This window comes from Electrophorus electricus, chromosome 1 (assembly GCF_013358815.1).
Source record: "Electrophorus electricus isolate fEleEle1 chromosome 1, fEleEle1.pri, whole genome shotgun sequence".
Classification (NCBI taxonomy): Eukaryota; Metazoa; Chordata; class Actinopteri; order Gymnotiformes; family Gymnotidae; genus Electrophorus; species Electrophorus electricus.
The window spans coordinates 3,832,424-3,844,527 of NC_049535.1; the positions used below are offsets into that span (position 1 = coordinate 3,832,424).

The 12,104-nt window shown below is 41.8% G+C and overlaps 1 protein-coding gene across 1 annotated transcript; it reads right to left on the reverse strand.

Annotated features, from left to right (window-relative positions):
• Nucleotides 1–4,681: 4,681 nt before the first annotated feature.
• Nucleotides 4,682–6,407, reverse strand: LOC113577983 (beta-1,3-galactosyltransferase 1-like). Its single transcript, XM_027010928.2, has 2 exons — nucleotides 6,373–6,407; nucleotides 4,682–5,813 (listed from the first exon to the last, which is right to left on the reverse strand). Exons 1-2 carry the CDS (start codon nucleotides 6,405–6,407, stop codon nucleotides 4,682–4,684), a joined length of 1,167 nt encoding a protein of 388 aa, XP_026866729.2.
• Between the last annotated feature and the right edge of the window lie 5,697 nt (nucleotides 6,408–12,104).

Below are 12,104 nucleotides of genomic sequence, written 5' to 3' on the forward strand. Positions count from 1 at the left end.
GCACCTGACCTGCCCTGATCTCCTCCTCCCCCCTGGAGTTTGTGAAGGTAGTGTTTTTGAGGACACTTCTCCAGGGTAAGGTGCTCAAGTGGGCCAACATTAATCCTCTAGCACAGGGTTCAGGAGACTATGATGTTGGAGGGTTTCTTCCAGTTGCCCTCTACATGATTTGCTCCTCCTAGTCCACCAACTGTGGCTGCCAAACTCCCCATCAGTCCCTGTTCTGGTCCCTGCTGAGAGGGATGCTGCCCGGCCAGTCTCTGCCTCTGGTGAGAGATGCTGCCTGGCCCGATCCTGTTCCTGATGCCTCTCAGCCCCTGGCATGAGAGGAGCTGCCTAGCTGGATCCAGCCCCTGTGTCTTGAGTGGCGCTGCTGAGCCTGATCCAGTTTCCGGCACAAGGGATGCTGCTACCCGGGCCAATCCAGCTCCCAGCGCGAGATGCAACCCATTCTGACAAGTCCTGGACCCTGGTGTGAGTGCCACTAATCATAAGCTTGTTCCTGGCCTATCCTTGCCACCCAGGAGGCCTCAATTTGTTCTTGTTCCCTGTGTCAGGTCTGTGCCTGTAGGTACACCTCTGGATCCCCCTGCAGTGCCACTGACCACTGTAGCCATGCCTCCAGACCCTGCAGCACCACTGAGCAGAACAAGCCCGTCTTCAGGCCTTCCGGATCTGCCGATGACTGACCGGTGCAGCTGTACCTCTGGACCTGCTGTCATTGACCACTGCAGCTACACTTCCAGACCCTGCAGTGCTGCTGAGCAGTGCAGCCCCCTCCACAGGTCTCCTGGACCCATTGCTGACCAGCGCAGCCATGCCTCTGGACCTGCTGACTGCCTTAGCTGTGCCTCTGGACCTCCGCAATGTTGCTGAATGCTGCAGCCATGCCTCAGGACCTCCTGCACTGATTGCTGTAGCCATGCCCTTGGGCCCGCTGCAGATGAATGTTGCATCACTGGACTCGGCTGTTCCTAGAATGGAGGCCATGCCAAGTCCCAGTGACATGTGCCAGGCCTGTCCCTGTGGTTTCTCCAAGACTCCCCTATACCCCTAATAGCTGCATCAGGTGTGCTCCCAAAGACCTCTAGAACTCCTTCAGTCACACATCACAGTAAGCCAATGACACTTAAAACCTCTTCGTCAGCCTCCTGGACCCCTGCAGTTCCTGCCACTTGGGGCTGGCACAGCCATCTCATTACTGTTCCCTTGTCTGCTTCTGTGTCTTCAGTTCCTGTGTTGCCTGCTCCTGGTTTTGTCCTTGTCCCTGTTCATGTGTCCATCCCTGTGTGCAGATTCTGTCCTGTTCCTGTGCCTCTCGTGGTTCATCCTGTTTGCCTCTACCCTTGTTCCAGTGCTTCTCCTTTCTTCTCCTAACTCTGTGCCCACCTCCTCTTCCAGCTGTGTTGCTGGTCCAACTCCTTTTCCCCATCCTACTTTGTCCCTCAATCTGTCCCTGAGTCCCATACATGCCTGTGGTCCTACCCCATCTCCTGTGGTTGTGATCCTGGCCTGACTTCTGCCTCTGTTTGCGCTGTCTTGTTGGCCCTGTCTCTGCCTAGTGTAACCCTTGTTTCCTGCCTGGTCTTTGACTTCCTGCCTCTGTTTCTACATCTGGTTCTTGTCCTGTTCTGGCCATTCCTTCTCCCAGGTTTGTCCATCTGTGCCTGCTCATGTCCTGTGTTCCACTCCTGTTCCTGTCCCAGCTCCCTGTCTTGTCCATTCTGTCAGCACCTTGTCCTGTTTGTCAACAGGGTGTGTGACAAATGGCCACCCTCCTCACATCCCTGATAGTTTCCCTGTCTTCCTGCACTCCTCAATATCACTCCTTGTTTTAGCTTCCACTGTCTTATTTAAGCCCTGGTTGTTGGTTGTGGCAAGTTGGCTGTCAGGTTTGCCTTATGCTTGTTTTATTGTTGCTTTCCTGTGTACTCAGCCATATTTACCCTTGGCACCCCTTAGCCTTTTTTTTTTTTTTTTTTTTTTTTTTTTTTTTTTTTTAAACCCTTCCTGTTTCCTCATGAGTCTGCCTCCTGCATTTTGCATTCTGCCTTGTTCCTGTTGGAAGTGTAACAGTAGGCTGCTTTAAATATTAGCTGAAAATTTGTCAGCACATCTTTAAACTACTGAATTGAAAGAATGAATAGTCATTTGGGTAAGGACTTGTTTACTGTTTTGTACATTGTAATGTGGCAATGTTAACATGGCATCATGGCAGAGCTTGCATTCAGTAGATTGGTAGCATTGGAAAAAGTCTAGATGCAGTTTACAAAAATTGCACAAACCCTACACTAACCACAGAAGTGTAAATTTATAATCCTGTTCAAAAATTACCATATACCTGAGAAATCAGAGTATAAAAGTTTTACACAGTAAAAAGTAACAACATGCATAAAAACAAAGCATAGGCCTAAATGTCTCTACAAAGAGGACAGTTCAAGCATGATTGAGTGGGTGAGACTGTCTTGCATCACAGTGAGAGGAAGATCTTTCAGTGTTGTGCTGAGGCATAAGTATCTTGTGAAGAGCAAGCACATCAACATTTCTATTCAGAAGGGTGGGATCACAAATACTTTAAATACACAGAACACTTGACATGGCTGAGCTGAGAATGAAGAGGTGATTTGACAATGACTGGGCCCTTTCATGACCAAGAGATTTCACTTTGACTTAATTTTCAAAACTCAGTTTCAGTGTGGGTGATTTGGTGTGGACTAAGTTAAGAATACACTTCAGTAGTCCCATCCATCTACTTATCACTAAGGGAAAATGTAAAGAGCTGGAGGAGCTTTCTTGTGGGATTAAATAGGACTGTAATCAAGACAGAGGTGTGTAAGGTTAGGCTTAATAGACTGGTGATTGGCCTCCAGCTAGGGTTGTGCAATGATTGAATGGGTATGTGTCGCTGGCTGTTAACCAAAACTTCAACATCAAAGCCACTGCACATCAAAGTGTTAACTGAGAAAATGGGTCTGAAAACATTCTGGTGGGCAAAGGCATGAAGATGCATTCATGCACATCATTATTATCTTAAATTCTATGAGGATTTTACATCACTATTTCAGGTTTTTCAGAACTGGAATTATAATCATAAATTGTGTTGAGAAGGCATGCGAAACACCTTAATGTCACTGATCCTTTCAAGTACAACTATCCAGTTGTACCTGTTTTAGGCATTAGGTGTTTTGCTAAAAGCTTTCACAAATAGGGTATATTTGGTTGAATTCTTTTTTTTGCAGTATAGATTCAAAATCAATTTAAGATTGATAATGTTTTAATATTTTAGTCAAATACCATAACACTTCATATGGAGCTGGTGGTAGAGGGATGATTAAGCAATATTGCAAACTATGCAGTTGTACCTGTTTTAGGCATTAGGTGTTTTGCAAAAAGCTTTCACAGATAGGGTATATTTGGTTGCAAACTATTTGTGAAACTGAACCCCTATATGAAAGCCAAAACAAGTAGACTACCAAGTTGACTGAATTTTCAGTGAAACTTTCCCCCCTAGCCACACTGACAGCTGGCTGTGAAAACTTACAATATATCCAGAATCACTTTGCTTTCCAAATGTGCTCAGTAAAATGGAATTTAACTTGGCAGAACAGTTTATGAACATATGTAAAAATCCCAGAATATACAAGATTTATATCCATTACACAGCTAGTCAGTTAATTGCAGGAAGGTAAATTGCTTTGACTGCCCTCAGTTCTAAATCATATAGAACACAGTAAAATCAGTATTAAACCTAAGTGGAACACTTTTATTTTGTACTTTTTAATTTTAGACACAAAACTACAAAAAAAAATGGGGGCTAGGAGAAGTCCAAAAATAGTTTCTCCTCTCAACTCACTTTCCAAAAACAGGCACTGTGTCTTATTGGGAGAAAAAGCCACACCTCCACTGCCATACTAAAGATGATGTAACCATGTACTTTTTGTATAAACATAATGACCTCATTGATAGCAATGTAATCAACCTTCTATTAATTCTAGCAAAGTCCATATTTACACCAGCCAATTCTCTGAGCCACATTGTTTGGTTTTCTGAATACATTTTTATGAATTGTTTGTTTTGAAAAATTAAAATCCAGTAAACATTGCAAAGTTCACAGCACCTTTAATATTTGTGCATTTCTACCCTTTTTTTAGCTTTATTACATCATTTTGCCCCATACATTTCCTTTTGCTATTTTTCATATTTTGTCTTGTTGTTGGTTATTATAGCACTTTAAACTATTAATTGCAATAAAAAGGTTACTAGATTAATGTTTAAGACCACAGATAGAAGATTAGAAAAGAACCTAATAACTGTTATAGTAGCCGTTGTTTCTGTAGTTGTGTTTGTCAGCTTTCACCCAGCAGGTGTCAGGCAAATTCATATTCCTCATATTCCAGACTGTTTACTCAGTGGCAAAACACATTATGGCACTGTAGCATTTGGAATTTTAGAGTCAGTCTCCAATACCAATGTTTAAGGATGATGTCGTTTAATATTAGAAATACTTATAGAATAATTTGGGAAACAGATTATTCATAACACTACAAGACTTCAAAAAGAGCCTTGCGCTTTACACCAAAATAAAATAACCTTCTGTCAAACCCTATTGTGCAAATCCTAATGCACATTTTATCATTGAGTAGATACAGGCCCTAAATAGGTTTTACTCAGCCATTCATAGTTAACAAGGAGGTCCTGGCTGCATAAGGTCTTTCCAAGAGTTTATTTGTTCTTGTATATTCCTTGTTGTTGTAGCAATGAGTTTTGAGTAACGACACCGGTCATAAGGGACAGGGACCACATGGAACAGGTCTCCTGGTGAGTTAGTAAAAGGCATTCCCAGATACCTCATACAGAGCCCTAAATAAACATCTTCAATATACACAGCCTTCACATGCTTGGCTCCTTCAATAAACTTTTCTGGCATATCTAAAGAAAATACATAGCCCAGGCCCAGGGCATAGGGTGGATAATAGTCTTCTGGGAAAATGTCTTTTGGCAGATACCATTTGGAGTGGGGATCTCGGAGTACCATGCCACTACTGGCCACAAGCCCTGTGATGTAGGTCTGCCTGGGGGCCTGGAGAAGTTTATTCATTAAAGTGTTCACGTTAAGGAACATATCAGAATCAATCTTCATAGCATAGGAGGCATTTCGGCAATGTGATGCCAGCCATTCCATAATCACCATAGTCTTTATGGTAAGATTAGTGTAGGTGTCCAAGAAATCACTCTGCACAATATCATGGTATTCCTCACTCTCCTGGGATACATTTTTCTGTTGCTCATTCCTCGCTTCTGGACTGACGTCACCAAGCAGAAAGAAGAGACTCACCACCTTATCCATGACCACTTTCTCAGTCCCCCACGTACTACGAACAACATCTCGAGCTTCTCTGTTGCCTGGTGCCACAGGCACCATGAGAACCAAGAAAGGATTTTCTTTACGACACCTCTCAGGTTCATTAAAAATGTATCGGTAGCTACAAGGATAGGCCACGTGATATGGTGTTGCTGGCTTACATGGTTCTGTCACTGATACTGATGTCAATTGAGAAGACAGAGCAGAGGGGTCACTCACTGAAGCAATGGCAGTAGTTGTCCACAAAGGAGATGTAGTGTTGAAAGTTATATTTGAAGCCCCTCTTGTGATTGTTGCATTGTATAGTATTTGAATAGTTGACATCCAAATTTCTGAGACTTCTGAGAGGTTCACATAATAGAAGACCAGTAGGGCCATAACCAGTAAAACAAGAAAATAAACACGGAAATGGTAACTTGGACATTCAGATCCTATGTCCAGCCAGCTCTTCCTGAAAACAGAATGTAGAACTAGACTGAATATTTCATGTTGTATATTTAAGGTTGTAAAAACAATTTTTTTTTAAAGTAACATTTTCTTTTTTTAACATTTATTGATATTTTATTTATGGATACATTAATAATAAAGTACTAATTAATTGTTTGTATATTACTAAATTAAACTCAATGAGGAATACATATGACTAAAAAGAACATTAAAAATATCCACACATTACAATAAAAAAAATCTATTTTGAATATAGTACTGCTCTAGATAACCTGTGTCTATTTAACAAGTTGATATTTGAACTCATAGTTACTAATCCAAAACAACCCTATGTAGAACTATTAAAACAAATAATTAAAGTCAAACCTACAATTCACTGTAAAGCCTATAGATTTATTTTGTTTTTAGTACAAGTGTGTATTACAGAGCAATACAATGCTCAACCCAGAATTATCTACAGTTAACAGTATACAGTTTTTTCTAACCAAAGTTTAAAAAAATTAAATACAAGTGTATTCAGAAAAAGCAAATCAGTCCTTAGGCAGAATAATTATACTTCATACCTTTTTTCTCCTCTTGTGCTGGCTTCCTCTACCATCTTTTCATTCGGACTACAGCACAGGACTGTTTTGTAATTTGCCGCACCTTTCTTTGAAGTACACCAGAGAAGAACTGCTTTTAGAGGTGACATGATCCCATGCAAATGCTGCCTGGTGTCATACCTCATTTATCCACATCCTTCCTCTTCCTAGGTAACGTTTGAAAAATATTGTGAAAACAAAGATTACAATATTATATTAGTTGATTCTTACTCCTGCTGCTTTGGAGTCAATAAACTGTCAAAAAAGATATGAATGTACTTGTCCAAGCATCTTCCCAGTTTAATTGTGCCATGGGTTAGTAACTATGGTGCAGACTCCTGAGATTGAGGTAGTGCCTTCTGAGATGTTATTTTCCCCTCCACCACCATAAATCTGTCTCAGGGGTTTTGTTCTTTTGTGCAAGCGTGAATGAGTTTACAGTCCCATTCGCATTATATTGGCTTATCAATGCTTATGATTAACTGTTCCCAATAGCTTGCACAGAGTAGGCTTGTCTTGCTAAACCTGTTTCAATTTTTTAAAAACAAGTTGGCTTGATAGGCTAGAGCACTAACCACTGAGCAACAGTGGACAAGCCCCTCTCCTGAGGTCAAAAGGGAAGAAAAAGAGAAAGAAGCACAGAAGGGGACGCTTCTGCTCAATATTCAACAGTAAAATAATACAGGGGAACAACACTCCCGCCCCTTAAGTATACAATTTCCCGGCAAAGAGGCTGACGCGTTTTACTAATCGAGGCTTCGTGAAAAGTAGCCTTTGCGAAGACATTGTATAAGCAGGTGTAAGGCGTATAAGCAGCACCTGTAGGCAAGCACGCGGCTGATTGCGAATTAATGTACAGCGCGCGGCCTGCCTCTGGTGGCTGCAGGCCGGCATGTAGACGGCTGATTTTCCCCTCCACCGTCCTGTTTAGTCGTTTATTTTTATTCGAACCTCCATAGTTCTGCGGAAATCCACTGCTTTTGACAGGCTGTGCCTCTGACCAGAGTCTGTGAGAGGAATAATAATTCCGCGCATCGCTCGAAGTATTGCGCAATCATCCCGCTCCGAGGTGTCTTACTCTGGTTCCTCGCTCGCAGCGCTCTGCAGTCCTTCCGTTCCGACTCCACCTCCCACTCCTTACTTTAATAAAGCAATAAGCCACGAGATATTTTTTTCCAGAGTGAGAAAAGTGTAAATAAATGTGAGACTGGACTATATATTTTTTTGCATTTGCACAGCTGTCCTAAAGTAGGCTAGCTATTTTAATGAAATGTTTCTGTGAATAGCCATGATATATTGATTTAGAAAAAACTCCGTGACTCAACTTCTTAGATATGTTTATTACTGCCATCCTATGGGTTAACCTGAATTATAAAATGCATTGGTCTACAAGCAACAATTTTAAAATATGCCAATAGTCAATTTCAAATATAATACATGCACCTAAAATGTTTATTATTGCACTTATGTTAAGCACACGGACACATTCAATATTTAATTACATTTTAGTCTCTTTCACGATTTATCAAAATACTAAACAATATATACATTTACAATATACATACATAATATATAAGTGACGGGCAGGGACGACAGCGAATAAAGAGTGTCTCTATTCGTCATTAATAAAGACAACAAAACAAAAGGCACAGCGGCGAGCTCAAAAAAGAAAAGGCAAAAAAAATTCGCTTGCAGCAATCGCTCGAAGCGCAGAGGGACATGCAACACTCGTTGCGTCGGGCAATGCGCGGAACTAGAGGAGCGTGCCTGTAGGATTTGAAACGGGAGAGAATAAATAAGGCACAGGTACTCGTGGTTAATAATCAGGTGATTGGGTGTGTGTCAGTGGCTTTTCTGTTGGGTGCCTTGCACCATTAGTGCTCCGGTTATAACAGGAACCATTGTTGCCTTCACCTTCCACATCTTTTCTACCTCCTCTGTCAGGGCTTTGGGATTTCTTGAGTTTCTGTTTTCCTTGTTCCTGATGTTGCTATCCTTGGGACTGCAACATCTATCACTACGGCCCTCTTATGCTATTTGTCCATCACTTCTATATCTGGTTGCTTAGCCGCTGGGTAGCTCAGTGGGTTATGCCACTGACTTTAGTACAGGAGGTTAAGGGTTTGAATGAAAGTATCTCCTGTGGGCTCCTTTGAACTAGTGCTTTTAAGTTGCCTGCTTACCTCATTAGTAATGAAAGTTAAAAACAAGGGAGTCACATCAGCTCAGATGTTGCCTGGGTTAGCAAGGTCCATGTCAGGTGATGGGTGATAAGTGTCCCACAAGTGCAATCTGATGAAAAGTAGCCTACTGGAATAAATACAAGACACTCATGGACAGTCGTGGAGAATAGAGGACTGTTGGAAGCAACCCCAGTATGAAAAGACATATGCAGAGCATGTGGGAACTATATGTATGTATACACATATACACTGAGGTGCCGGCTTATAGGTAACTCAGTCTATAACAGTGTGGAATTACACAAAAGAGGGATCTGAAACTGCCAATCTGCTGTCCAGAAGGCTGACTTCATCTCAGCATTAGCATCCCTCCACTTCCTGGCAATAACAGAAACATGGATCAACTCTGAGAACTCAGCGACACCGGCTGCCCTGTCCTCTGCCTTTTCATTCACTCATTCTCTGAGGCGTCTTGGCAGGGGTGGTGGCACAGGTTTACTATTGTCTTGAGAGTGGTGTTTCACTCCACTTTCCATCTCCTCTTTTGAATTTCATGTCATTAGTGTCTTTCCCCACCAAACGTCTTATCATTGTCATCTACTGCCCTCCAGGTTCCCTAGATCACTTCATTGATTAACTTGACATCCTCCTGAGTCAATTCCCAATTGAAGGAAATCCACTCATTCTCCCTGGAGACTTCAACCTTCCATCAGACGAGCTGCATTCCTCCTGCATCCTTCCGCTGATGACAGCATTTGACCTCACCCTCAACCACTCTTCTCTAACTCACAAAGCAGGCAATGTTCTGGACCTGATCTTCACCCGTACCACCACAACATCAGACATCGCAGTCACCCCCCCTTCGCCTCTCAGACCATCACTTTCTATCCTTCACTCTCTCCCTTCTCTTTCCATCCAGTTCTCTCCATCATGTTCCTCCTCCATCCATTGCAATCTGCACTCCATAACTCCCTCTTCCCTTACTTCTACTATTTTGTCCACTCTTCCTCACCCTGACTCTCTATCCTCTCTCTCTTTGGATACAGTTACAAATTCTTTCATTTCTACAATCTCATCAATGAATCTTCTGTGCCCTCTCTCCTCTAGACCTGCGAAGTCCACCCCACCTGCTCCCTGGCTAACAGAAACACTTTGCTGCCACAGGAGAGAACTAAGGACTGCAGAGAGGCAGTGGAGGAAATCTCACCTAGATTCAGACCTCACCTCATACAAGTCTCTCCTTTCCAAGTTCTCACTGGAAGTAACATCTGCAGTCATCCTACTACAGAGAGAAATTCGAATCATCATCTGATCCATGCAAGCTCTTCACTATTTTTTTCTTCTCTCCTTAATCCTCCCCTCCTTCCTCATCTTTTACTCCTGAGGATTTTATCACCTTCTTTGAGCAGAAGGTTGCAGCAATCCGCCAGTCCTTTTCCTCTGTTCCCACGCCTCCAACCAACGTGTATTCCCCAACATCCAACTCTGACTGAAGACCCATCAATTTGCAGAATATTTAAAGGACAACTGACACTGCTCCCATATTGACTGACTAAATTAATACTTATTGTAGGGTATTGTTTATGTTGTTTAACAAACTCCAGCACTTATTGTTTATAGCACTTATCATTGTTTAAGATAGAAGTACTAAATACACAAGGTCTAGGTATCAGCATTCATCCCTGTATTCTAGTTCATTGGTATGTTTGATTCTAAGATACTGTCCTAGGATATATTCTATGAGTAAATGATAAAGCACTTTTTTAGTCGGTCTGGATAAGAGCGTCTGCTAAATGCTGTGTAATCTGGTGAATTAATAACCTGACAGTCCACAATAATACACCTATAAATATTACACCTTATACCAACAGGCACACATTGGATGATTTATATTAAGGCATCCTCATAGCTGAGTTGAGACACAACAGCAGTGCCAAATAGACAAACATTACTAACTACACATTAACTCTTTAGTTTGGCTGGTTTAGTCATGCTTCTACAAAAATCAAGTGTGTTAACACTAATTGTACCACACCACTATTTTAAACAACAGCCAGCATGAACTCCCTTTCAATAAGAATGTTAATACTATGTCTTAAATAACTGCTGTTAAGAAAACCTAAAAAACAATTTTGATGCCAAGATAATCTATGCAGTTAGTTGAGCATTTTGAAGTTCTCTGTTCCATGGCTACAGTATGGCTGTGGCAAGATGGAGTAGTGTGTTTAGTGTGAGAACTCATGTCATTTCATGTACAGGACACAACTGGTTTTGTTTCATTGGATTTTCAGTTTTTATTATGCTACCTTTATTTGTTTATATAGCATATTGTTTGCTTCACTGGCTTCATTAGAAATCATTTTAATAAATACATTGTGTTTTGGAGCTCACACCTTCTGTCACAGTTGTCTCTCAGGCGCAACTGCAAGGTTCCTATAGCCCGTGTGAGCCTTAGGAGCTGAGCGGGTTCTGTGTATGGATGTTCTTCCAGGGTCACTCCTCCTCTTCCAGTGGCTGTACTGCAAGTCACCCAACTAGGTTCAGTTTCTGTTCCTGGTGTGAAGGATGGCACCCAACCAGTCTCTCTTCTTGGCGTGAAAGTCGGTTCTTGCTCCCATGCCTTGCGTCAGACCTGTGGACCTCCCAGAGTCGCCTTTGCTAATCGCATCCAGACCTGCTGAACCTGCCTTCACTGATCCCCCCCCCAAACCTCCGGACCCGCGGGATGCGCTTCCGCTGATTGCCCCAGGTGCCTCCATACCTGACACACCCACGGCCAGACACAGCTGTGCCTCTGGACCTGCCTCCTGTCATGTCTTGCTGTTCTCAGCAAATGCGTCCGCCTCATAATCACTTCACTTAACACCTTTATTTTTTTAAATTAAAGGACTCTGTGGAGGGAAACTTTTATTAAACATCGAATCCCAAATATCAACCAATCTAATTTGACAAACAGACAACACGAAGTGTCTTGCAATAAGAATGATAATACTATGTCTCAGTTGCCATTGATCAGAAGACTTGAGTGCCAATGGTTAAGAAGACAAAGCTAATATGTGATGTATGTAAACCTTATCAAACATTATATATACCTTTAATTTCCATTATTTAAATGTTCTGCCTTGGGTGGAATCTAATATGCACAAATAACTGTGCTGTGGTACTTGCAGAAATTGACATTGTGTTATGCAGGAAAAAAGGTGGTTGGCAAAAATGTGATGGATATAATAGAAAAATGGTTTACTTGTAGAAAATGAAGGTTTCCTGAGTGCTTTTTTGTTTGTGTAATGGAAGGCTGGTCTCAAAATATATATGTATATTGATGTAAATGTAATATATACATTTATGCAAATGTGACATAATGTATAAAAGGGCTTGGTGATGTGTAGCAGTATATGGAGATTTGTTAAGCTTGCTCATTTTGGTGTTGTGGTTCTCATGGCACCACGTGATTCTATTTTGGTTTTCCTTTTGCCCCAGTTTTGTCCCCTTGTTTTGTTTATCTCCATGCTTTAGTGGGGATTACTTTCCCCA

Bases quoted from the DNA above. Each gene is read 5' to 3' on its own strand.
- LOC113577983 (XM_027010928.2), bottom strand. From the start codon at position 6,407: ATGGTAGAGGAAGCCAGCACAAGAGGAGAAAAAAG. The intron at 5,814-6,372 runs GTATGAAGTATA...TTCTGTTTTCAG, and splicing joins AGCACAAGAGGAGAAAAAAG to GAAGAGCTGGCTGGACATAG.